This window comes from Antrostomus carolinensis, unplaced genomic scaffold (assembly GCF_000700745.2).
Source record: "Antrostomus carolinensis isolate BGI_N321 unplaced genomic scaffold, ASM70074v2 scaffold10660, whole genome shotgun sequence".
NCBI lineage: Eukaryota > Metazoa > Chordata > Aves > Caprimulgiformes > Caprimulgidae > Antrostomus > Antrostomus carolinensis.
Window position 1 is genome coordinate 31999 of NW_010289084.1, and position 27297 is coordinate 59295.

At 40.3% G+C, this 27297-nt stretch overlaps 1 protein-coding gene across 1 annotated transcript in view; it reads right to left on the reverse strand.

The window, feature by feature from the left end:
• The window catches only part of LOC104525663 (ribosomal protein S6 kinase alpha-2), a gene marked incomplete at its 5' end in the record, with an annotated part of 50789 nt that overhangs the window by 13466 nt on the left and 10026 nt on the right, over nt 1–27297 (reverse strand). The window contains 3 exons of the mRNA XM_010168883.1: nt 14417–14542; nt 15933–16063; nt 20502–20604. Of these exons, the coding sequence (XP_010167185.1) occupies nt 14417–14542; nt 15933–16063; nt 20502–20604 (360 nt within the window). The remainder of the gene's footprint in view (nt 1–14416; nt 14543–15932; nt 16064–20501; nt 20605–27297) is intronic.

Here is a 27297-nt window from a genome sequence, read left to right on the forward strand (position 1 = left end):
TGCCTATGGTTGAGGTATGCATTTGAAGCCAAATCAGTGATTTGATTCTGAATTAACAGCATTGTGGCAAGTGAAAGTGCAATAGGGAGCTGATGCAGGTAGATGGCTGTTGTCTACATTTGAATAAATGAAGGAAAACCTCAAAAACAAGTGAGTGGAAAAAAAATTCTACTAGTAATTTCTCCTTAGAATAATGTTGTTCTCTCAGTTGAGTTGAGACATTCTCAAAAAGCCAGTAAAACCCGGGCTGAATGACTCCTCATAAATACCACAGTGACTGAATGTGTCCCACTCAACCAATAACTCTAACACATAAAAAGATCCTCAAGGCCACTTTCTTGGCTAAACTAATATAGCTCTTGTCAAGTTAATAGAGTTACACACATGTGCACCTGTTAGGACCTGTCTGCCTTCTACAAGCCAGCAGAATTTACTGCAGCAAGCATTACTACCACTGCATGAAGTACTACTATCACTATGGTACTGTAGCAAGCAATATATTCAGATTCCTTTTCTGTTGTATTTTCCTTTGAAAGGAAATATCCAGAGCTGTGGAAAATTTTAAGCAACTACTAATAATGCAGGACTATAAATGTATATATATGGCCTAAAAAAAATCCAAACCAAAAATAGTCTCAGCTATTGACACAAAACTCAAAATAATATAACCTGAAGCATTCTGCTGCTGATTTAGTAGCAAGAGCAGTAGATGATATATAATGCTTCTAATTCACAGTGTGCTATATAAGTATAAATCACAAGACAGTCCCACTAAATATGCATGCTTTTTGCTTTAACATGTGCACAAGCTGCGATACAGTGATTAAATGGACTGTATCACAGCACAAGCTGCCCCAAACCACACAACAAATCATTTTCAGAGCCGTGAAAGGACCTGCCAAATTCCTCTCATTTTTTTCCTCCACAGTGAGCGATTGTCACTGGGATGGTGGCTCTCTTCCATGTGCCTGTGACTTACACTTGCTCCATGACTGATAAAGCAGCAAAGCAGGCGGCTGCTGCAACTTTAGCCAGAATCTCTCTCCAGTTCAGACTGGCTGCAGTACATACAGTTTCTTTATTCACATGCTGCAATGGCCACCACAGCTCCTTAAATATGCTCCATAGCTCCACTGGGATACCCGAATCTTCTGGTCTTCCTCTTCAAAAAGTGTTTTGGTGTGTTGTTAAACCCACACCAGACTTTCCAAAGAGGGAAGCTGTCATGTCAGGGTGGTTCAGCCAGTGGTTGCTGCCTCCTTTTGCACGCAGAGGTGTCTGTACCACAACACGAGGTGCTGCATCCCCTGAATATCTGCAAGTGTTACCCCAACTCAGTGCCAAAATGAGCTGCAGTAAAATGCAGGGCCAGTGCTCTATTGAACACAGGGGCTAAGGGAAATGTGTTGTGGGCTTCTGGTGATATTCATAAGCAGTTATGAGATTCTCAAAAAGTATCAGATTAAATGAATTAAATTATGTAAGTGAAAAGGCAATGGTTTCACCGGACAGGTGTAAAACAAGTGTTTTTTGTGCAGCTGTACTTTCTGATTTTCCCTATGGGTGTTGTGTATATAATGTGGAGAAAAAGCATGCTCCAGGCACCTTGTGCAGATACAACAGGAAAGCGGCAGGATGGAGACAGCTCCAGCCTGGACCCCTCTGCACACTAGCCCCACGCTTGCCGGCCGGCCACAGGGCTGCTTGGCCTCCTGGCAAAAGCACATGACTTCTGCCATACTTCTGCAGTAACCACTTTCTTCTCCAGACAGCAACACCCAAGCTGCTGGGCCCAGTCCAAAATCACCATGAATACCTTGTCCACAATCCTACATACCTATCTACACACACATCCCCCTTCCTGGAGTGGGTCAATGCCAAGATATATGAAGCAGAAGCAGCCTCGACCGTAATTTGAAAAGTGTTCTGCCAGAGAAGGTGAGGGAGACATTACAAAGCCTAATCATGGTTGTACTCTGCCTCCTGGAAACAAACCAAGGTGCTTTCCTGTCTAGTCATTTCCAGGGGGAACCTGGTGAGCATCTGCTGGCTCCTCAGGGCTGTGCTCCTACTGCACTGGGGGCACTGGTGCCCCCCTGGGCTCTCCCAGACTGATGACATGGATGTTCTTTCCAATGGGCTTTGATCACTACCAGAGCAGTTGCCTATACCAGGAACTTTGCTTTCCATTTCTGCGTTACTGTTTCTTCCTGCTTCTCCTGCTTTGGGGGTCAGCTCTATTGTCAGTCCACCCCTGCATATGGAGAGGTTTTAGCTTTGTCCACTGAATTCAACCAGTGCAGAGAGTGTAGACCAAACAATAGTGTATGTGGCACTTCACACCCACCCAATGTAGCAGTTAGGTATGCTCCTCAAACTAATTTTAATACAACATCTCTCAGAGCTATGCTTTCAGGCTGCCCAGAGAGGCCCCACAAGGATGGCCCATTGTTGGATACCCTGCTCAAGTGAGGACCAAAGGCTCTTGGATTGTTTCCTACCTATATACTAGAAGCTGCAATGCTAGAAAGAAAAAAAAGCATTTAATGTTACAGATATAGGAAGTGCCATACTCTCATCACACTTCCTACATGAGACCACACAGGGCCACAGCATTTGACACAGTGTCTACTCTTGTTCAGAATTAGTATTTTTATTAATCAGCTATTTTTTTTGCTGTCTAGTAGGTTTCAAGCGTATTGTTGGACACTGGCAAGCTAAATATGTCTGTCTGAATTTTAGACAGGCAATGACACTCTTAAACCCCTATTAAAAGCCAAGCAAAACAATGTAACTTTAAAATATTTCTTGTGGTAACAAAGAACATTTGCCACCCTTGTCACTCTCTTTTCTCTGAGACACTGTGTTTTGCATGAAGCAAGACTCTTCCCTGTTCCTCCCTGTGACAGCCCATGAACCTCTGCAGCTCTTCCTGTGCAAGGAATGATGTCTTTTCTTTAGGAAATTCATTCTATTTTGAACTCAACTACCATGTATGCATAAACACCCTCTGTTACAGAATTAAGGGAAGATTTTCTCTGCTACTAGTCCTAAAGTTTTGAGTAATATGTAATGATGCTACTTTTCTATTCTCTCTGTAGATGTGTGGTGAAGAACACCAACTCAGAAAGCCATCCTAATGTATAAATAACTGAAAACGTAACAAGAGCTGTATTGTACTTAGGCAGAGAAGAGCTATTAAGCATAGGGGTTTTCTACTGTGCTTCAGAAAAATAAGAAACTGAGTCATACAACAAATAGATTTCTCTCTATGCATCGGACACCCAGAGTTTGCTTAGAAACTCTTCTGTATTAAACAGTAGATGAAACAATTCCAGAGTAAAATGGGCTAAGCACATGCAAAAGTGTCGTTTGTTCTAATAAGGGACTTGTTCTTTGCCTATCACATCCTTTGTGTATTTTACTGACTAGTTGAAAGAAAAGGTGCATTTTCTTCAGTGGAATTTAGGGTAAGAACCTCATGATATTTTAAAATTAGTTGAGCTCCAACAAAGGACAATACTGAACAAACTCTTTATCAAGGAAGAAAGGATCAAGAGAGAACATTTTCAAAATCCTAATTAATGCATCTGGACAGTTTTTACAAGTCTTTTGCACAGGAAAAAATTACCCAATTCTCCCTTACTAATGGGATTTCAATGTCTTCAGCCTTGCCAGAGTGGACTGATGAGTAGAAAAGTGAGTATCAGTACAATTTTGTGTGGGTAAAGCCTTGCTGAAATTGGTACAACAACTATATGTACAGTATATATTAATATTTGCTTGTTGCATTTTTGTGAAGGTATTTGTGTGCCTCCAACTGTGTAGATAAATTTCTTCTTCTGGATCTAGCTATGCCATTAGCAGATGTTACAGTTCTCAGCTGTTTGGCACCACCCACCATCTGGGATTTACAGCCTTCACAGTCCTGCCAAAGAAATGCTATGTGTGAGCGCTCTCTAATCCACCTTGGGCAGAATAAGCCCTGTTAACACAAATTGGCTTTCAAACAGTTGAAATTAACCTTGGTGACCTTGTGTGAGGACGGCTGTGTTTCTCACATGGATTTCTCCATCACTACAGTTGTGAGAATGGAAGAAGGCAAGAGGTAGGAGGTGGCATTTTAACTGCCTTTGCTCTCTGGAAAATGAAAGCCTAAAAGAAAGGGTGAGCGAAAAGCAGCAAGTGAGAAAGAAGACAGAAAAACATGAGATGCACTGATGGGAAGAGCAGTGATACGGGCCTGAGAAGAAGGGATGGGGCTCAGGTCAGGCTAAGCTGGAACCAGCAGCAAGGAAACTGGTTTCTGCTGCTGGGTCTTCCTAGTGCTGGGGAGAAAGAAGTTTGTGTATCTTTAACGAACAAACAAGACTGCACGAAAACATTTGCTTGACTCCGACTTGATTTTCCCCTTTAAGTGAAACAGCACGCAAAAGCTCTGTCTAATCACATCAATTGAAATGGGCAACGGAAGCCATCTCCCTTCTTGGGAAAGCTAAATGTACCTGATACTGGCATTGTGGTTTAATCTTTAACACTGTGGTGTATGTCACTACCATGCACTGCAGCAAAAGTTCTCCATTTTATTTTGGTGGATTTATTCCACAACATCAACCACAATAACTGGGAAGCATTAAAGGTACACCCTGCAGCACAGGCATGGTTAAAAAGTAGACTGTGGGGCTTTGAGGAGCTTTGGTGGGTCGTGCTGCATGGTGCAAGGTGCAGCTCTCCTTGGCTGCCCTTTTCACCCCAGTCCCAAATGGAACCAACATCTGTCTCTTCTTCAACTGCCCCAAGTGACCTTTCCTGGCAGCTGAAACTGAGATACAAGGTGCATGCTGAGGCAGCTGATATGCTGGTGCAGTCCTAATCTGCTGCTCTGGCTACAGCAACTGGAAGTCCAGCAGAAGTCCAGCACAGACACCAGGGCATTGCAATATCTCAAACAGCTGCACCTGAGGCTGTCAGTGTGTTTAGCCAGCAGGACTGCCTAAAACTCCTTTTGACCAGCACCAGGGAACTTACGAAGGCTTTGTGGAAAAGCAGGGGGAGAAAGAGAGCTTTATGCACTTTTAAAATCTGCCTTATATTCCGTTACATACTTTGATGTTTTTCTAGAACCTGTTTGGAGTATAAGCATGGGTTAATCACATTTAAGAAGAGATCCATATAACACAATGTGATGTGTTACTCCCTGTAGAAATCCCTTCCTTTTCAGGGAGGGGAGGGATAAGCAAAGGGAGAATTAATTTTTTGTCTCTTTGCACATTGTGTCTACATCATATCTGTGATATATTTGAAAATTCAAGGCACCACTGGTGGAAATGACTATAGGTGGGATTTGCACCTCTTCTGAAAAAGGAGGTGCAACAGCATGCAGAGGTTTTAACCTGACTATTTAATCCACAATATTAATTCCAATTAAAGTGTCACAGAGATAAAGTTCTGCAGTTCTGTGCTGCTGGAAAATGTACAGGTTTCCATTTCAGTAATATTTCCTTCTAAAAATAAGCCCTATTCATGCCAAGCATCTGTTTTAATTTGGTTCCTTTTTTGATGTCAAATTACTCAAGTCGGATGAAAATCACTGCAGAAAGGCTAACATTATTTAAAAGAATATGGTATAATTTTACATTTAAGATGTCTCCAAGGAGAACTATTCCAAGCCTAATAGTTTCTAAGGGACTATTTGCTGTGCTATTAGTTTTTATTAGCTCCAGAGATTCATTCCCCCCATCCATGCTTAAATCTTTCAGAAAAATAGTGAAATGAATATTAAAAGAAACAGGCCTAATTAGCAATATTTTTCTGAAATAAGCACTGGCCATCAGATCAAGCTGTGTGGGTGAGGCATTAAACTTTCTGCACACAGAGCATGCCTACTCGCTGCCACTGTTTGCTGACTTAGCACTCCTAAGCTGTCAACTGGAACTGTAGTACTTATTAATTAGCATTTATACAGTAGAACACATTTTCTAAGCAATGCAGAAACATTAACAAATTTGTTCCAATAGCACCTGTGAAACAGAAAACCTCATTTTAGAGAGAAGTCTGCAGTTTTGGAGGCAGCTTAGCTCAGTGGGAAAGCCTCTGCACTGTGTTTTAGTCTGCTCTGCTCAGCCCTAGCACGTCCTTGGATCAGACTGATGAGTTTTCAGTCCGTAAAATGACAGCAGTGCTACTCCCACCTTCTTTTACGAAAAGTTTCAGGGATGGAAACCAGTATATCATATTCAGATCTTATAAAAGGGGAAAATTATTACATCAATATGGAAGACAAATACAAGAAGCAAGTTTAAATGGCCCCAAAAGGGAAACAGAGCCTCAAAGGACCAAATTCTGTCCAAAATACTTAGGTATTTGGCAAGCGGGCTAGAGAAGAGAAACATGATACTACTAAGCTGTAGGAAAACTGCTGCCTGATCCCACGTCTCAGAAAAGATCTACTTAGCAGTGATAAATACCATCATCTCACATTCTTCAGAAGCTCAGCCATGCCAGGGGGAGAGGCATTGTGAGCTTTGTGACCAAATGGGAAGGATGCTGCAGGAATCCTTACGCCGGAGGGGACATACAACTACTGCACATCTAAGATTTGCTCTGAAGCTGAGTTTAAGAAGTGTTCTGCACACATTTCTGTATTTCTATCTGCCTTTTCTGTACATTTTGCTAAGACTTAAGCAATGCCTTGATCCCATTTACCCCAAAAGTCACCAGGCAGCCACGGCTCTTACTGCTACAAACAAGCTTGCTGCTTGTACAAGTGCTCAAGGCACTCCTGGCTCTCTTGCCCTGCCTTCTTCTCCCAAGTTCTTCGAGTAGAACCTAGCACTCTGTATTGGCTCGTCCTTTCTGAAGCTGTAGCTGCAGGGTCCTGCCTATTTGAGCAGTGCCTCCTTGGAGAACTGACTTATTTCTATGGGGAGAGTATCTGGCAGAAATCTGAACACACTCAAATCAAAACAATAGAAAACTGAGGCTCACTGAAGTTTTACAGGTATTTGACTAAACCCAAATCTTAAAAAATGAGGACAGCATGTAAAATATGCTACATTGCCTCCTGATCTGGTGAGTGAAATTGTACACAGCAGCTCTGGTCCAGTGTGGAAGACAGGCCCTCTGATAAAGTGGTTTGTAATGGGAAAACCAAGAAAGCCTTAAAAAATACTCTCACAGATCAGACCTAAGCCATAGACAACTTTCTCCACCACTCCTTTGCTACTTCATCCATTTTACTGTAAATAATTTACTCTTTCTGTCACATCTAGAGGACACCCATCCATGCTGTTTGGAATCCTTCTTACTGTATCTACCATGGACCCCAGTTGCTGTCTAGGGCTCTTCACGCTGGTTTCTTTGCAGAGCGCTCTGGAAAAACAGCCCTCCATATGCAGACCAAAGAAGCACAGGGATCTGTGCCTAAATCTGCTCTGAAGCCCTTATCTCCTACACAGCACCCTATAGCCTACTGAGTCTGGTGCCATACTACCATCCTAAGTATCCTTCAGACAGTGAAAAACATCTTTTGCTGAAGTGTCTGGACAACAGGACTTCCTGAATTCCAGCTTTATAAACCAAATTTCATGGGGGAACATGTTTAAGTGTTCCCTCTAGTTTATCAAGGTAAGAAGGAGTCCTATGCCTCTCACCCTGCATTTTGTAAGATTACATTTCCACTAATATGATAGATCCAACTTCTTCGTGTGTGAGGGGGAGGATGTCTCGGTCATCTCCTTGAAGAGTCTATTTTACTAACTGCTCTCACCATCAGACTTTTTTTTCCTGAAATATCCTTTTTTAGCTTCAAGACATTCTGTCTTGTCTTGCTGTCTTTAGCAGCCAAATGGTTGTCATCCATCTTTTATATCACCTTAGAGATATTTATAGATTTTGATCACATCCCACTGGACCCTTGTCTTTCTTACGTCATATATATTTGTAGCTCTCTTGATAGAGCTTGCCTTGAAATTCTTGCATATTTTTTTGCCATAGATTTTCTCAAATTTGTTTGTATTCTATCTTAAACCATGAATACCAAAACAGCACTTCATCCCACAGGGTTTAGCAGTCCTACCCAGGTACTACAGGCAAAACTCATTTACTTATGTTCAAGCATGTTAGTAAGACAGAAACCTATAGATTTGTTTTTCAATTTTATTAATAAAACTTTAACTACACTAGCAACACATTTATGCAATGCTTGCCTGATTCAAATCTTCGTATTTCCATCCTGAAAATTAATTGAGTATACTGAACAGCTTCATGACATGTTCAAGGAATTAAAGCAAATAGGAATGAAAATTTCTGGGGAGACTGAAGTCAGAGATATTTTCCCAATAAAATGTTAGAAAGTGTCTTTCAGAATCATCAGTATGATCTTGCAGAGGCAAGGGATATGCTCTTCAAAGATAATTTGATGAGCCATCTCTGGGAAGAGTAAGGACAGCTAGATACTCATGGAAGTACAGTTATCACTGCCATTGCCCTTCAGTTGGGTAACAGGTTTTTTTTAATGAGGTCATTTTACATCATATAACATTCTTCCTGATGCCATTTTTCTCCCTGAGTGTGAGGTGTGATAGAGCCATACTCTCATCCATACAAACCTTACTGTGACAGCCACCCAGCAAAGTCAAGAGGAGGTTGCATGACTAGGAACTGAATGAGAACTGAGACAGGACCTCTGATCCATACCCGTTCAGCCCATCTTCTCCCTTGCAGAGTCCTGTTGCTGCTCTGCTCCAGCAGCAAGTAACTTCTACTGAATTTCAAAGCTAAATTTCAAAGGGATGCATTTAGTAGTGGCTCTTAACCAGCCTGGGGCCTGACCCCTGTACCATGTTCTGGTGCAGGCAGAGGGAGGAAAGGTCAGACAAGCAGTGGATGGTTACCTGCTGGTGTTGACAAGCTGGTAGGCTCAGGGACATGAAATCTGAGATTATCCAGTAAACTTTCCATTGACTTGCCAATTAAAATACTGATATATTTATCCATGTTCCACCAGACACTAGGTACCTGCCAGAGAGACAAAAATAGACACAAACCCTCCCCTGAAAATTTCACAGTCTGTTTTGCTTTAGAGGAAAGTAATTTTAGTGACTTTCTATGGTTAAGGAGAAACAAATCTAAGCAAATCTCTCTTGATCTAGAGACACCTTAACTGTCAAGGAGATTTGATGACCTTTGGACTAATTTTTTTTCTTCTTTTTTTTTTTTTTTTTTCCCCTTTTCCTCTTTCAATAAATAAAGTTACATGTGTTCGAGATACCTATTTTCTTTTAAAAAATTGCAAAAGAGTACACAACACTGCAGTCAATCTTGGAATACTACCTTTTGTTTGTTATTCACACTTTCTGCATTCAGCACTAAACTCCTGACATAACCATAATATAGGTTATGGACAAAATGTTGTAGAGCCAACTAAATAACCCTGTGTAACCTCCTGCCTTCAGATTAGAAGGATATTGTATCTACTTACACCAACCACCTAAAAACAACCAAACCAAGACTCTGAACATCAATGGAAGAGAAAAATGAAGTTTGATGAAATTATGAAAGAACTCTGGAATTCATGCAGCTTTTGGTTACTATGTCACTAACTGTTATTAGCAAATGAATAGAGGTACATAGCAAGTTTGATTACACAAGCTTGGTAAAAACTGCTCTCATGAGTTACTGGCTTCTATTTATTGATAGCATGTTGACATCACTTCTCCACGGGTATTGGATTTTTGTAGCTAATTAAAATGCACCTTCTCCCCAGTCTGCACATACCAAAACATGCCAAGATAGATGTACTTTCAGTGCTTTGTAGCTACCAGAATTATATATGAACTGTAGGATTTACCAGGACTCTAGCACAAACTAACCTGTATGCCAGAGGCAGATATAGACTGCAAAATTTGGCTTTGCTCACAGCTGTGGAACATTTGGAGCCAGATAGCTGGTTAGTACATTACAGAGATAGGAAAAAGAAATGAAATTCACGTGTTTCAAGACCTAAATTCCACTGTAATATTGCCATCTGCAAAATCAGACTTGTCATTTGGGACTATCTCGACTGTATGTTTTTCTCCTTCAAGGGCGGGAGAAATGTATACCCTATTCTTTTACCTAGTTTTTCTCCCTGGCTTTAACAGCATGGAAGGACTGAAAATCCATAAGACTCAACCAGTTAGACGCTCTTTTGACCTGGAGAAGAAAACAGTTGACACCAAGCTCTGGAAGCTGGCACCTATGCCACTTGCCTCTGCAATGTCTGGGGCAGTTACTGTACTGGGGGTAGAATAGGCGATAGCAGCAGCAGTTTCTGCTTGGCTATTATTATCCACCAGTAATCAATCCTGGGGTAAGGAGTCAACCTAAACAGAGAAACCTTTAAGAAAAAGAGGATGCAATCAGGTCCTTTGCAAACCTATTTAATCTGGCATCAGTAAGAAGCACATCTGGAAATTCAGCTTGAAAGCTTCACTACAGGTAGGGATCCAAGTTTGAAACCAGTGCAATGGTTTTAAGTAAAGAAAAACCTTTGGAATACGCTAATTGCATCAAATCTCTGGTGGGTTTTGAAAAATCTGATTCACAGAGAACTCTGAACCGTAGCATTTCTTTTGGTTTCCAAACGAGAGCTCTTAATCTGTTTAGGCTTCCATTGCACTTTCTTCCATCCAGAGAAATCCCTCCCATCTGCTCTAGCATCATTCATTTACTTAACTGACTTACTTTCTCTAGATACTGATGTGACTGAAATAGTTTGATCTGATTTTCCTTTGCTTCTGACCTCACTGTTACATTTATACCCACGTGAGGCTTGTAACTGTGATTGACAGTGCCAGTTCCCTTTGCTATTAAAAATCATTATGCCTGGTGCAGTCAGGATGATCAATATTCTAGAAGAAGAATCTGAGACATGTCAGAGGTCCACCAGAGAAGAAACACTCTCTTTTTCCCTATCTCTCTTCTCTCTCTCAGAGTCTTACGAAGCATTCAGAAGAATGGACAATATACTTATTTGTATTTCATAACTTTATACTTTTTTTCACTTGGGAATGAGACAAAAAGAATGTGTTAGAGTAAAATTTTAAAAGTACCTCGGAGTATGTACATGCAATAGAATATGATACAAAGACTTGCTAAACCAACATATACCTGCATTGGCCCAGGTAGGTGGCTACTAGTTTCAGGGTAGATGCAGCTTGCAGGAAATCCACCTGTCTACAAGGTTTCCTGTTGAATGGTACTGAAATGCTCTCAGAAGTGGAGATGTAAGTCCAAATTCTTAAATATTGCATTTAGGAGCCTGAGGGCACATCTAAAATAGATTTAGAGTTTCTTACTAGCACTTCATTTTTACAGATGACATGGAAAAGAGGGAATAGGTTGCAAGAAAATTCTCTTCTGCAGGTTCAGTGACTGGATTTATAAAGGCAGTTAGACGCCCACAGGTGCCGAGAGGTGTCTAGGGGGACTTCCAAGGGCACCTCAGTGAATGACGTGCCTAGTCTCACTGAACTCTGGAACAAGTGAAATTCCAGATCTGTTCAAGTGCTTTTACAACACCAGCAAAGAACTTCTTTGTATTGCTAGACATCTAATTATGTCTATAAGATGGCCCCAATTAGTTGCAGATGGCCAGCAAAAGGAAAAGGGATGAAATGTTTTTCATTTTAATAAATATATTCTGCTTCTGGGCTAGGAAAGATTTTGTTTTTCTGAGTGGATTTTCTGGCTGTAGCTCTGACTCAAGTTACTCTGGCTTGGTACTCCACTGTCTCAGTACAGCACAGCGATAGTAAATAAAGCCTGGTGAGTGGCAGTCTCCATGGAGGGGTTATTTACCCAGTGACATGAAGTGTGTCTTCCCGCAGTGATGCCACCACGTCATTTGCTTACTCCTTCACTATCACCAGCTTCCCCTGGGAAGACAGGATGATGCTCTCTGACGTGTTGGCGGTTCATCTTAAAGAGGGAGCTTTTAATGAGGTGGTGCCAGGCAAATGAGGCTGATGCACATCATACAAACTATCACTGCAGATATTTTTTCCTGTGAATGCTATATATTAGGGAGCACTGAGAAAATTATACTTACTGAAAGAAATCAAGAGAGTCTAATTACAGTGATTTTTATAGAGACATTTAAAGGATGCACGTCAAAAGGGACTGATATATAATTATGATAATACCAGTGGCAACTCCTGTGCTATCTAATTACTTGAAATGGGCGGCATTGTGCAATCTTTATGAAAGCGAGCTACTTTGATAACAAAATGATATAATCTTAATATGAAATAAAAATAAGATTGAAAGGAAAGTAAAATGGATATATTGGTAGGAATAATAAAGAAGCAGCACTCAATGTGCTGGAAAGACAGTACAAACAGAAACCCACCAACTGTCTCCAACCCCGAATCTGTGCTGCACATTTGAATCAGACTGTGTCAGAAACTGAGATGCTGCACGTGTTGCCTAAACTGGTAGTCAAAATCAAGACATATCAGCATGACAAGAAAGGAGTCATAAGAAGTACAGAAATAAAGAAAAAGAGGAACGATTAATAAAAGTAGGAAAGAGCACAAACCTAGCAATCAAAGTGTTAGACTCAAAGTTTTGAGCATCTCCATGTGTTGAGTTTGCTCTAGGTCCTCTCTGGTCCCTCTTGGATTCAGGCACTCAGACATCTTTGAGGACCAAGGTCTTTCTATTTTGGTTTCATGCTGGCTGTATTACACTAATAAAACTGTCAGCAATAATTTATATAAATAAAATAGTAAAGTTATTACTTTAACATACAATTTGTTTATAACAGATGTAATTTAATCACACAGAACCCATATCTACTATAACATAATGCCATCTGTTGAAAAATGACCTGGACAGTGGAAAAATCTGATTTTTTCCATTCATTAGAAAAGAAAATCCTAGCGTGTTCACGCGCAAGCCCACGGACCTGCTGGTAGGTCCATACTCCTAATTATGGTGTAGCCTAGAAAAATCAACCTTATTTGAACAGTGCCATCAACAGATTGTCAGTTATTAGTGGTTTCCATATTTTTGCAGCCCCCACAGGGAGACACCAAAACTTTCATGGGTACTGCATTATAATCAGTCTTGTAATGGAAAATAAGACCGAATAAAAGGTTTAATATTATTCTGTTGACTACCTGCAGCTCATTTATCTCATGACTGCAGTTTGGATCACTTCTTTAAGCTTTCATTATCTCATTTAATAGCAAAGACACAATCTAACTTATAAGCTAAGTTTACATAACTTTTGTAAAATTTTAAAATAAGAAAAGTAGAGCAGCAATTGGCTAGAATTGCTCACTTACTGCAAGTTTGGTAAATACATTTCTCTATGTAGTGACTTCAGGGAGCTACTTATGCTCACTTAAGCGATTTGTTCCTGTGAGATCATGCAGAATGAAAGGATCTGGCTTAACTGTCCATGTCTTTTCAAATTCACTATACTAATTCCTCATTTAATCCAATCTTGTCTTTTTTAGGTACAAGAAGAAAAACATTAAGTACTTTTCTAAGAAATGAGCATTTTAATTGCTAAGCCTTTTTCTTAAAGAAAATTGAAAGTTTGGAACTCTTCCTCTGAGCTGTAACCTGTCAACCACTTGCCACATACACTGGCCTGTTCTGCCCACTGTAATAACTTCATACTGTTTATTCCATAGCATTTAATAGAGATTGTGACTTAGTCCTCTGAGCATGACCTTTCAAAGCAGTTCTACTAAAGTTATTCCCTACCAGAAAAGGTTCCCTCATACCTATATCCTAGCAGCTTCCTGGCCTCTGTGGCTGCAGTGACTCTGTTTTATGTAGTGTTGCTTGATCAAGTCTGTAGTTCACTGCCTTTTCTCTACTATCCAGCTAAATTCCACTGAATTAATATTTTAAATCTCTGCAGAAGACTGCCTTTTGCTCTTTTGTGTAGCATGTTGTTGTTGAATGTCAAGGTGGCAAAAGGAAATCTGAGTTTTTGAAGCTGATCGTTGTTTTCACTGACAAATCTGTCAAATTACAATAAAAAAATGTCAGAACTAAGTAACTTGAGAAAGAAGAATAAAATGCTATTTCAATTTCACAATAATTTTGTTATTTTGCTTACTTATAATTATTCAATGTGCAGGATCTGCTAAAAACCTTATCTAGTTTGCAAGGAGCATGGCTGAAATGATTAGCAGGATTTCCATGCAAGACGGTAAAGGCTTTTTCCATCTAGGAATTTTACTTTATGAGATTAAGGTGTGAGAAATACTGTAAGGCTTACCATGAACCTGTCATCTTCTAAGCAACACTCACCAACAAGAAATAAGCCAACAAAATACCCACTGGCTTCACTGCTGCCCAAGCTGGCAGAGCAGTCTCAGCCATGTTTCTGGCATCTACCAGAAGGCTTTCTTACCTTCACTGCAAACTCTGTTTCTGTAGCTTTATGAACACATCTTTTGCATACTGAATAGGAGCCAATTCCTATGTCCTCCTTGATCTCGTACCCATCTGTAAAGTGAATGTTGTTCCCATGTAACTGCTACAGGGAAAGACAAAAGAAACAAGGTAATCAGGACATGCGTATGTAAAAGCATGGATTAGCCTCATTTTAATAAAGGAAGTGCTTGATCTCATCTCTTTCAAAGAGCTCTTTTGTCCTGAGCAGTTTTAATAAGTTCAGTGAAAAAAATCTGAAGTGCTCTATTTAAACAAGTGTGTCCCCTCCCTTTTTACCTTTTTCTAGTCTGTAAGATGGAGTTGTCCATGTAGAAGTAATGGCAAAAAAGCAGTGATTTTCTGAACTATTTATGGAATAGAGGCAATCACCTCCTATTAGAAATTCACAGGAAACTGCGGGCCCAAATCCCCTGACAAACCCACAAATCTTAGAAATATAAACTTATTTCTAAAGCAGTTCTAAAAATCCTCTAGTATCCTCTGTCTGAAAATGCAACCTCACTAGCAAGGTCCACACAAAACCTTCTAAATTATAAGACATGCATGTGTTAACATTCATTACATTTTTACAAAGCAAATCACAGGAATATATGTAAAATTTCTGGGATGTAATTGCTTGGTAACATTGCACTAACTGTTGCATAAAAGAATATTTCAGAACATGACATATTCCACTGCAAATCATTAAAATAGAGAGGAAAACTATGAAAACCACAGGCAGGGGCTACATACGTCTGGCTGTGGGTAGGAAGGGAACTTTTTCCTTGTGCGAAAATTTGCTGCATCTTTGAGCCGCCCAGTTCTTTCTCCCAATTCACTGTTCCTCTGGTGTATTGAGCCATTTGTAGAAATTTATTTCTGGCTTAAATGACAAAAACTGGAGAGCATGTTGTAGAGGAATGGCAGAAAAGAACCAAGTGTCTGGCAAGTGTGCTTCCCCTGTCAAGCCGCTCTGGGTTATGTGAGTATATCCGGGCTCTTGTGCAATAGCAACAGGAACACTGTGGCCTCTTACACCCAGGAGCCTGGGCGCTGTGTCTGTGGGAGCCTACCTCCGAAGTTCATCGAGTCCCTTTGCCAACACAGACTGTATCATATAATTGAAGACAAAACTGTTGAGAATGACATGCATTCACTGAAGAAGCAACACTTTGTTGCCTGACCCGTATGCACAACTGGAATAGTGTTTCAGGTATTCAGAAGTACTTTTCTGAATCGCACCTTATCACAATTGCAGTTGTGATAAGGTGTGATTCCTATTTCCTTTGTAAAAGCTGTGGAGAATGTGAACTTAAAGATAAAAGCCTTTGGGAAAAAATTCATGTTTCCCACCTCCTACAGGCTGCATGTAAACACCTCCTACCTACAATGGGTAGCTGCGAAACACCAGTGAGAATGCTGAGGCAGTTGAAATACACTACGCACATATGCATCTGCCCATCAAATGCAAAGTGTAACATCAGTATCAGTACCTGCACAATTGGGTGGACGGTGATCTTGTGCACATCTTGCTGTGCAGGCTCCTGCACCAAGTTAGAGGCAATGAAGCTGAACCCTCTGAAAAGATTATGGGCATTGGCACTTGGAGGAACACCTGGAGAATCTGTAGGAGAAGGAAGAAAATGGCCTCATGAGCTGCACAAAAGATCAGAAAGTAACAGTACCTGCAACAGACAAAGTCACCCCTGCCAGTCAACAGCAGAGCCTGCTAAACTGGCAGACACACATGAATATAATCCACTTCCATATCCAGGCTTTGGTGTGCCTTCTGTCTCCTTTTCCTCTGGATCTGAACAGTGCAGGAGTATTGCTTGTAAGGATGTCGCCTCTTGGATACAGAGGGTTTTTCTCACAGTGCTTGTCCATTCTTAGGCAAAACACTGTCTGTGCCAGGAGTCTGCACACAGAGAGGAGGCACAGGATAGCAAGGCTAGGAGAAAGCTAAATGGCTCGAGGCAGGGCACCCCTTTGGCTTAGCAGAGGTGCTCCTGGGAGTGGAAAAAAGCTGCAAGATGCTATATCTGTCCTTCACAGCACACCTTGACTACAGAAATTACAAAGGCTAAAGTGGTTTATCGGTAATGTAGTATGTTGTGTGGGTCAGGAGAATGTAGAGAAGACAGAACCTGAAGCAGGTGTAAAAGCATGATGCTCCAGTGGTGGTCTGTAGCCTTATAAGGATCTTTCTGCAGCAGCTTTAGGAGCTGAGATCTATTCCAGGGAAGATGCTGGTTGACTTGTCCTCCGGTGAACAAAATGGCTAGGAGTGTTTTAACTAACCTTCATGGAGATTTTCTCCCCACTCCTTCCCCTGACATGGTAAATCCAGGGGAGGAATGGCTGAAGATAAAAAAGCCCTGAATTATTCTGTGTTTGGAATGAAATAACTAGAGAGCAGTTCCTGGAACCTATGCCACTGCTCAGTGAAAGAAGAAGCCTGCCAAACGAGGAGAGGAGAGGAGAGGAGAGGAGAGGAGAGGAGAGGAGAAGAGAAGAGAAGAGAAGAGAAGAGAAGAGAAGAGAAGAGAAGAGAAGAGAAGAGAAGAGAAGAGAAGAGAAGAGAAGAGTTGCACTTCACTTAAAATTCTGAAGAGCTTTAAGGAGTTTTTTCTCCCCAGTTATGTTTTGTCCCAGGTATTTTCATAAACAAGTAAGAGACGTATAGCAAACCATTCCTGGGCAGCTGGGTAGCTGGCTGGGTATTATAGAACCTATAGTACTCAAATTTGCTTACCTTTATTTGTTCTTTTTTTTTTGTCCCCTCTCCCCCGCACCCTTCACATTTATTGCAGTGCAACATATGATTTACCACGGCAAGGTTACAAAGCTAAACTTCCTTTAGAAAGCTACCTCCTTGTATGAGTGTGTAAATACCCAGTTTCACTAGAGTAAAGAAAATACATCCCCACTGGACCTTATATCTGACTCACTTATCTACACCCAGTAGTGTAAAGGGAATGGTGTGGAAGACTGAGTACTGCTTGAGGTCCTGAAAATATGTAAGAATGTATTTCCTTGTGGGGACATTTGCTGTATAAATCTACTGGTCAATTGGACAGAGGATCTGAAGCCAGAATATGGTAAAAACAAATTATATGCTCAGAAATAAACAAAGCTGAGACTGCAGCTAATTCTCAGTCTCATTACAAAGCCATCTCAGCTTTGACAGGAGTCAGAAATAAGCACAGCAAGTCAGACCTCACTGCAAAGTATGTGGAGAAGCTTGTCTTTTGGTAAAATGACGTGAGCTATTTGTTTATCTTGGTGTACAGATGGGCACTCTTCTTGCAAATACATGGATGAATCACACCAGACCTCTTGCATCACTGAGTACTTATAATGGCATATATACAACAGTGATTTTCCAAGAGGGATTAATTAAGAGGAAAGGATGTTTATTTTAAAAATGGAATGACAACAATTCAAATCTGAAAACTCCTGAACTTCAGAAAAGCTGTGATCCAGCTCTAAAATGTAAGCACTAGGTCAACTCTATTTAAAAATAACTGTTCCTTCATAATTCACTCTCTTTATCAATCTCTTTATCAAATGCTGTAGAAGTATGACCGATTATTTGGTGTTCACTATTAAATATTCATCACCAACTACTAATATGCCTATCCTATGAATTAAATGTTAAAACACCTGTGTTAAGTGCAAAATTGTGTTTAAATCATGTTAACTAACTGAGAGCTATGAAACCTAAATATTTTCGTAGTCTTGCTAAATCCAGAATAATTTCATATGTCTGAATTAGACCCACTTGCAAACACCAATCTTGTATAACGGTTATCTTTCTGCCTGTGAATGTCATAATGCTTTGTCCCATTAGAGCATCTAACTTTACAGGATTTTCAAAGGCTTCATAAATCTTAAGTAATTTACTTCAGCATGCTTCACTGGGGTTAAGCAAACATTATTATCTTATCTGCAAAGGTGGAAATTTAGATACTTCAGGTGCAATTTTATATGTTTTTTTTCTCAGCAGTAAAGCCACCCTAAGACATCCTTGCTGGTTACAGTATGCTTCCCCATCACTTAAAACAGTACAAACATTTGTGGACTGAAGTCTAAGTTGGATCACCAGAATGATCTTGGTTTGATACTTGTTCAAATCATCATTCAAAACCTGGATTGCTCCAGCCTGCTGCTCCCTGCAAGGAGCTGAGTCAGCACAAATGAGATGTGGGTCCACAGTGGTCGACTTAGGAAACAAATGTCCAGGAAAAGCAACTCAAATTCAGATGAATCCATAAAAAAAAAAAAAAAAAAAGATGTGAAACTATACCCATAGAGATGAACAGTCAATGTCAAAACCCACATATTTGGCACACTCAGAGCTGACCTTAGGAACCAATGAATTGTGAACCTCCAAAGCAATCCAAACTCTCAATGCTTCCCTGAGACTTTCCAGAGCAACACCAACCTGCACTTCTCTCAAGATCAGACTAACTTGCAGTCTATAATATTTCAGATAAATGAGTTTGAAATCTGAATTAAAGCTAAAATCAAAGGTTTGAAATGTCTGGTATCCAAAGATTATTTGTTTCCATGCAGTGGGTTGTGAATATCAGAACATGACTAACATATCCTGGAGACAGGTGGATGTTCCAGTTGGACCCAAATAATTAGAGCGTAATACTTTTATTGCTTGGGAAAGTCGGCACATCCTTGCCAAAAGAACTAGGAACCAAGACTGTTAAAACACTTTGAGTAGGTACCACTATTTCATACTCTATGAAAGCAGGTCTAAGCCAGGCTTTGAATAGAGGCTTGGGCTAGTTTTAAGAAAAAGACTGAAGGTCACAATAAGCCTGAATGAAAACTACAGGAAATCTCAGCTCTGATTAATGGCTTTAAACTGGAAGAGGGTAGATTTAGACTAGATATTGGGAAGAAATTCTTTACCATGAGGATGGTGAGACACTGGAACAGGTTGCCCAAGGAAGTTGTGGATGCTCCCTCACTGGAAGTCTTCAAGGACAGGCTGGATGAGGTTCTGAGCAACCTGGACACCTGAGTGGAAGGTGTCCCTGCTGATGGCAGGGGGGTTGGAACTAGATGATCTTTAAGGTCTCTTCCAACCCAAACCATTCTATGATTCTACGATTCACGTGCTATAATGCAGTGGTTTTCGTAATGAAAGCTCAGATCTTTTGCTCTGCCTGCAACAATTCTGGGGTAATTTAAGGGCTGAGGCTTGAGACTTTATACTTGGTTATTACAACAATGCTATGTGATATTTACAGCACTTACCATCTTTATAGTCTTTTACAAACAACAGCCAAATTAATTTTTACGTTTTAGAACATATAAATAGGTACTTTTTTAAACAGGAATATCACAGGCAGAAATGTAATGTAGCTTATCCATGTCTAACAAGAGGCAAGGTTATAACTAGGATTACCACTCTGAGCTTACAGATATTCTTCCTTTCAACTAGAAGAGTGGAAAGACAGTGTTTAATGCAACAATTGCCTTCATATATATAGTGCACAAAAGATGGTATTCCTGATAGGAAAAAGAAATTACAGAAACAATATTCTCACTGCAAGGATTTTCTAAATACCGTGAGCCAAATTTTCTGTTGGCAAAACTCCACCAGTCTGAGAACTTGATGATTCTTCATTACTGTTAACCATGTAGTAACTTCCAACAGTCCATAGTCCATGGGATTTAATTAAAGAAAAACATCTGTGGAGTATATAACTCCATACTAACTTGCAGAGATGCAAAATTGTTTGAAGCTGAGGTAATTTAAAATAGTTAAATTCAGATAATGTAAGCAATGATAAGAGTAACAAAATAGCAAATCAATAGTTATTTTTTATTAAAAAATAACTCTGTCCTTCCTGAAGACAGATGAATGTGAAATGCTTACAAGCTTCTTTTCTTAGAAATGCAAAAGTCTTTGATTCCTGTTGGATATTACAAAACCCAGTAATCCCACAAGACTTTTAGACCCCATTGGAATGGAGAGGGGAAGGAAGAATGTATTTACTCACTGAAGAGATGCATTACCCATATGTCATCTTACCAACCTGTGGGGGTCCGAGATGTGAACTCTGGATCAAAATGAAAGGTGTCTTCTGGCCGTCCCACTGCGGGCTTGAAAGGCGGCTTGATTTCTTTCCTATATAGTTTCTGCAAGGAGAAGAACAGATCATAAACAACAACAATCTGTACACCTTCAGCATCTGCAGATAGGCTCCCCCACTTTGTTTAGGGAGTCCTCTCTAAACTCTGTGCCATCCTTGCAGGACTGACAAAAAAAGGATGATATATCCATTGCTCTGGCTCCTACTTGACTGGTCAGCTTAAAACCTGTGCCCTGGAAGGTCCCTTCACTTTTTAGTTACTGGAATCCAGAATACAAACTCAGATGTTTCCAGTAAAAATGTAGCCTGTAGACTGGCACAATATTCCGGCTGAGGCATCTGGAAATTCACTGGTCTTAAGGGAAAGACAAACGTGCAAAGGTAATACCAGGAAACTGTGTACGGGTGAGTTCAGCAGCGCAGCAATGACAATGAGCACAAAGAACCGCCATGAAGCCGTGACTGGTTTAGCATTTATTATTTGTTAAGAGCTTGCAATATGTTTGACACTCTGCCAGACTGAGCTGAGCAACAGGCCTGGCTGCCTGGTGCTCACAACCTAAACAAGAGACTTGTTCTTTTGGCATATCTAGTAAAAGGGAATGGGGCTCACAGCTGAAGATTAGACGAAATTCCCCTCAAAAGATGTCAGGAAGAAAGCACTGTGGATAGGTGGGGAATCATGCTGAAGGCCTAAACATGGCTTGAGCAGAGGAGAAAAACCAAGGAAAAACATAAGGAAGAGAGGAAGGTATATAACAGGTAAGCACTGCAGGTGTGTGAGATTTTGCTGGCTAGTGATGGGGCATGTAAGGGATCACATAAGTAACAGTCACCATAAATGCATGTGCATACACTGCCTTTATTACCAGGGACTTTGTGGCCTCTTTACTCACGCTTAGTGATCTTTAAGGAATTGCTTCACTGTGCCTCTCTGCAAGCATTCATACACACACACACACACACACACACACACACTCAGGGAGATAAAGAAACTGAGGTGCAGCATGTCTGGATCTGATCCAAAGCCTACAGAGGTTAATGGAAAGTGTCCTATTGATTTCAGTTATCTCTGCATCATCTCTGCTTGAAATGGCCAAAACTGAGCATCATGCTGATGATGACACGGGGAACAGAGCTCCAGTTTGACTCTGTGCCCCACATTTCAGTCTCTGGACTGCATTCCCTTTCTAGCAATGCTTTTGTTCTCAGGTTTCAAAGGCCTGAATTAGCAATCACAGACAGTGTCCAATAATTAACATGTCTGAGCATAAATATAATGTTTCATCCAAACTTTCAAGTCATGATAAGAGCTGGAGAGTTCAATTTTATGCCTGTTTGTAATATGTATTTTCAAGTTAGCTCTTAAAACAACTTAATAATGAGCTGATTTTTCAAAATATTTAATGGAGATTAATACATGCTTGTCCAGCTATTTGCATGCAGGAAGATTCTTTTTAACTGTGGCTTTTGTGGTGAATTAAATTCTGTAATATAAAGCATGTGGTCAAACCTAAGATATATATACATCAACATAATTTGAACGTGATTTTTTGCATAGCTAAATAAAGGTTCTTGAGGCAGGACATTCTGTAGTATAATATTAGCATTAGCATAAAGCATATGTTTGTGGTTGAATTATGATTCCTTGCAAAAGTGGAATGGTGAGGCTGGAAATGACTCTGCAATAATTAATGGCCATTTCGACCATAAAAAGTTCCTGCTTGCGTAAAACTGCTCCATATCTTCTGAGAGAAAAAAAGATGAATAATTGCTGTGAGCCACAATGGAAAGCCAGTCTTCCAAATAATTAAAAGCCAGTTACAATCTTAAACAGGAAGTGTCACTCATCAACTGAAAAGTATCAACCTAGTAATTAACATACATCTTTTTCTGTCTGCACAGAACTTTGAAAGAGAACTCAGCACCTACTGAAGGTTTTCCTGTTGCTAGGATTTCACTTTGAGAAAGCTATTTGCTTCCAGCTTCCCTTTATTTGTCTTAATTCACAACTGCAGTCCTACTGCAGAATGCAATATGGTCACATGCACATGCTTCCTTCTTGAATCAAATGCACCCCTCATCCTGTGAGGTCCAAAAATTGGAAAATGTTTTAGAGTCGTACATCATTGGGGAACTGCACTCTCTTTTGATTATCGTAACCATATTCTCCCTGGCCTCTTAATTCCTCCCCCCATCTGCAGTTTCTTAAGTGCTGTTGGAGCTACATTTGTATTTTGAATCCCTAACCCACATCCTCCACTACCAGGGAGGGATTTAAGATTCATCATGAGTCACACACCACCTAAAGATGTGTAATCACGAATCTGCTTGCTGGGAGGGGATGGAAACAAAGAAGTTTCTTGTGTGAGTGAGAGGCACCTCCTCTGAGCCTCAAAAACCCGGATGACTCCCTTTTCCATTTCCTTTTCCACTTGTGATAAAAATGTTTTCTAATTTTTTTGACTAGACAGCTAGGAACAGCAAAAGGTAAACTGCCTCAAACATTTTTTTTCCCCCCAAGCTCTTGAATCGGGTAATTAAATGAAATTTTTGAGGAACAAGAACAAGCAGAGAAGTGTCATCTGTGGGCTTTCCCATCCCACACTGGCTCCAGGTCTCTGAGTGAGCCACTACAAGAAAAGCCAATTCACTGAAGCAAACTAAACCACAGGGGAGCCCAACACAGTTAAACATGAAGGCTTGCTGTAGGCAGAATGCTTCTTTAAAAACCCGCATCCTGTAGACTGCAAAACACAACTGATCTAAGAAAACAGTAAGAATCAAAGCCGCTGTTTTCTATACAGGCAGAGAACAAATCTCTTGGAGGATTTGAGATCCTTCTGGATTTTCCAAGAGTATTTCTAATTTTAGATGAAATGTATTAACCTATTATCTCCTACCATGGTTCTAAAATTATTTGAGGCTGATATTTCACCTTGATCTCGTCCACCAGAAAGCAACCACGGCGGCAAATGACATGGCAAGTTAAGTTTCACATCTCCTCTTTGACCATCTCTATCAGGCTCTTACATAACTTCTAGGGAAGTTTAAACAGTATCTGCATCCCATATCATGGTAATCCTGACTCTGTATGCCGAAGCCACTAGGAGTTCCACTGCCTGTTTTAATGGGAACAGGGTCCCAGTTGTCCCAGTTTAAATCTCAGCTTTTATAACCAAATTATTATTTTGGGGTATTTTATTAGGTATTCAAAAGAGACTTTGGATATGTTAGTGCTAGCTGGAGCATTTCAGGTTGGGTGCTTAAGATCATTATATGTGTGTTATTTTGCATGGATATAAGAAGCTGAAGATTTTTTTTCCTTCCATATTGCTTCCACATCCGTAAAGCAGAAATGTATTCCTTAGCCCTTAATGTTTTATTGAGAATGTAATTTGCTTCTCTTTCCCAGTAAAGATTAACCCCCCACATCCCACCCCCATTTTTTTTTAAGTGACCACAGCATTGACTTATCACAGAAAAATGTGACTGACAGGTATCAGGAATCACCGTGCATCATGCACGACTGATGGATCCAGAGGCTGTGTGGAGGGAGCACATCATCTACAGAATGAGGGAGATGAACTCCAAGGTATGAAATTATTGATTTAGATATTCACACCTGGATAGAAATCCATGCTTCTGTCTACTATCAACCCCCTCACGTCCTTCCAAGACTCTGATAATCAGTGTCTTCGGATTAATAAGTATCTATGAATTAATTGGAACACAGTTCTATAGCAGCTTGAGAAACTATGAGCTTCCATCAACTTCCTTTCTTATTTGGGACAAAAGTCTTTTTTTTAAATAACTAATTTTCCCCCAGGTTCCAATGACCTTTTCTTAATGTATGTTGCCAGATACCTGACATGAGCTTCATCCGAACATGTCCTTCAGCTGGAACTCAAGTAATACATCAGAAAGACTAGTAACAAAATGCTGTGGCACGCGTCTGTTTCTTGTTATTTATAAGCAGTTAATTTTTCATCATTAAAAAAATGCACTCCTTAAAAAACCCCAAAGATGCAAATGCCCAGTACATGTGCCTGGCAAATATAAAGAAAAAGAAAATGGTTTAATTTAATTAAAAATTATTTAGTCATTTCCTCAGCTGAGTTTCTTTGATGAAGAACTGAACTATTCCTAAGACACTTTTTAGAAACAGAAAGATGCTACCCTTCACAAGTGAATCACCTGTAGTGTGAGAATAAACTCCCTTGATACATACACCTGTCATGGAAAATCCAATAAGCAGACAAAAGGACGAACTACCTTCTAATATGCTTGCCTTCTCCTAGAGTAATGGCTCAATGTTACTGCCTGCAAATGATAGAAAAGCTAGCAGAATTCAGACCTTGGGATCAATTTTTACTGTTAGTAAAATTAAATCATGTTTCCAGTTTAGTTTGATCTCTGATTAATATTAAAGGAAATAGAACTTGCGTCCACTTTCTTCCCACTCCTTCCTTCAGCTGTATTTGACAGTTCATTTTCTAGCGTGTCATGTGCGCTAGTTCCAATTTAGCCTGTCATCTAAACAAAAGCTACTGTTATAGCCCACTCCTCCGACTGCAGTCTGCAAAAAGGGATTTCATTTTTAATTTTCAATGAAAAGCCAGAAATTCTTTATGCATGACCTGGAAAGAAGAAACAGTAGTAAAAAAATCAGGAATCAGCCTGTGCTTTCTCAGTGCCAATAACTGAAATTATCTGAGGTCAGCTCAGTTTGGGTCTGCTTGCCTTAGGGAGAAAAGGGGGTGCAAGGGTAGTAAGCAGGTAAAACTCAGAAGGAGCTTGACATCTAGTCTCCTTCCTGTGAATCCCAGCCCTGATCATGAAAGACAGTCCATTCATTTAACAAAGGATCTATTGAATTTGTGTCGCAGTGCCTACTAAATGCCTTAGAGCAGTAAGAATGGTATTTGCAGAAATCTCAAGCTATTTTTCACCCTGGGAAGTGAGAATTCAGGTGTTTGTTACTGGGTGACAACAGCTGCAAAGAAGAGACGTACAGAGATTAGCTCATGCCACAATTTAAGTTTGGGCATAAAAACTCTGTGTCAAGTTGTCCGCAGTTCACTTAGTGCTACTTATACACCAAAAGTTAAACTTAGGGTAGCTGGAGATTTGTGCTGAAGAACAGCACCCTGGAATATGGGAATGATGTAAAGCAGCTGTGGGAGAGGATGGGAGGACAGCTGTTCTCTGGCCACACTCATGTTTTCCAGGATTGCACCTATTGCAGAGTTTACACGCTATCAGCACTGCTGTGCTTGGCATGAGCATCTGCAGCATCATAACGGGGCTTTTTTACATGAGCATCTGCAGCATCACAACAGGGCTTTTCTACACTGTGTGTGTTGATTCCACTGCATTCACTGCCTTCATCTGAACCAGACACTGTCTGGTTGTGTCTGTTTGAAGACAGTGAAAGATGGGAAACAAGTGGGAAACAATGGCTCCAACAGGTAAACACTTCAGTGTTAAAGACAATAACCAAGCTCCAATCCAAACCCCAAGGGAACAGCTCTGACAGTACTCTGACGTGAAGATCCTATTTATACATTCCTGTCTGTGATTCTAATAACTTCATCACTGCAATATCTAGACTTGACACACAGCTTGGAAGGAAGAAGCTAACTCTCATTTCTCTTTTAAACTGAGATGAAGCAACTTGGCAGTTTGTTCTTGGTTATCATATCACTCTTGTAGGAGAAATCTTGCTTAAAAAAAAAGACCTGTTTCACACTGGGTTTCTAGAAGACACTAACCCATTCTGACCCTTCCTGATAAGGGATCTCTTGATGAAGGATCATTTTCCTACAGTTGCTGAAAGGTGCTATGCTGTCAGTTGCAGCAGTCCTGTCTACCATGCTGCCAAGTTAGTTCAGAAGCTCTCCAAGAGAGCTTGCCTTTTGCTCTCTAAAATCTTTATATTACCAATTTATAAAATAAATCAACATTCATGTCCTGCCTCTACAATGTTGTTTGCTGACTGCCTGCAAATCGATGTAAATAATTCCATATATGTGATGGAAGAACAAAATGAGGGCATCAGGGACTCTTTTTCCTGCAACAGTAAAGAGATAAGAACTAAACATCTGTGCCTGATACATTTCTGATCTCTGATCTTGCTCTGTTTCTCTCCATGGAGAACACGCAAACAGTTGGTTCGATGATCATTGTAAGGCAAAGTCTTGGCTTCAGCTCAGGGCCAGGCTGACTCACACCACTCAAATGCATACACTACTGCTGCTGTAACTAGATAAACCTCACAAGTTCCGTAAGTGATAGTAAAATTAAGATTAAATAAGCAAATATATTACAATGATAGCTGATCTGTGTCATAACGATCTGTCTGTCTCCAAGAGAGTGCAATAAGCACTAATTATGTTGGATTAAAATGAGTTTTTACAGCTATATTTTACAGCAAAGTTGGAGGGCTAGATAAGGCATCAAAGGGCAATTAAATCCACCTTTCTCTCTAGCTCCAAGTCATGTTCAAGCATACCTAGTCTCTTCATGTTAGATATTTCCCTAACTCGTCCATAAGAGCTTTTTCAAATGATGGAGGACTCTACAATTTCCTTAGGACAGACATGAAGTTGTTCACTAAAGGACTGAGCTTGAAACAATCACCAGTCATCATGAGAGAAGGTAGTTTTGAGGAGTGGAAAACCATCCCAAGATCCAGGGCCTCATTTCTCCGTGATGAGTTAATGAGCTGCTCCACTAG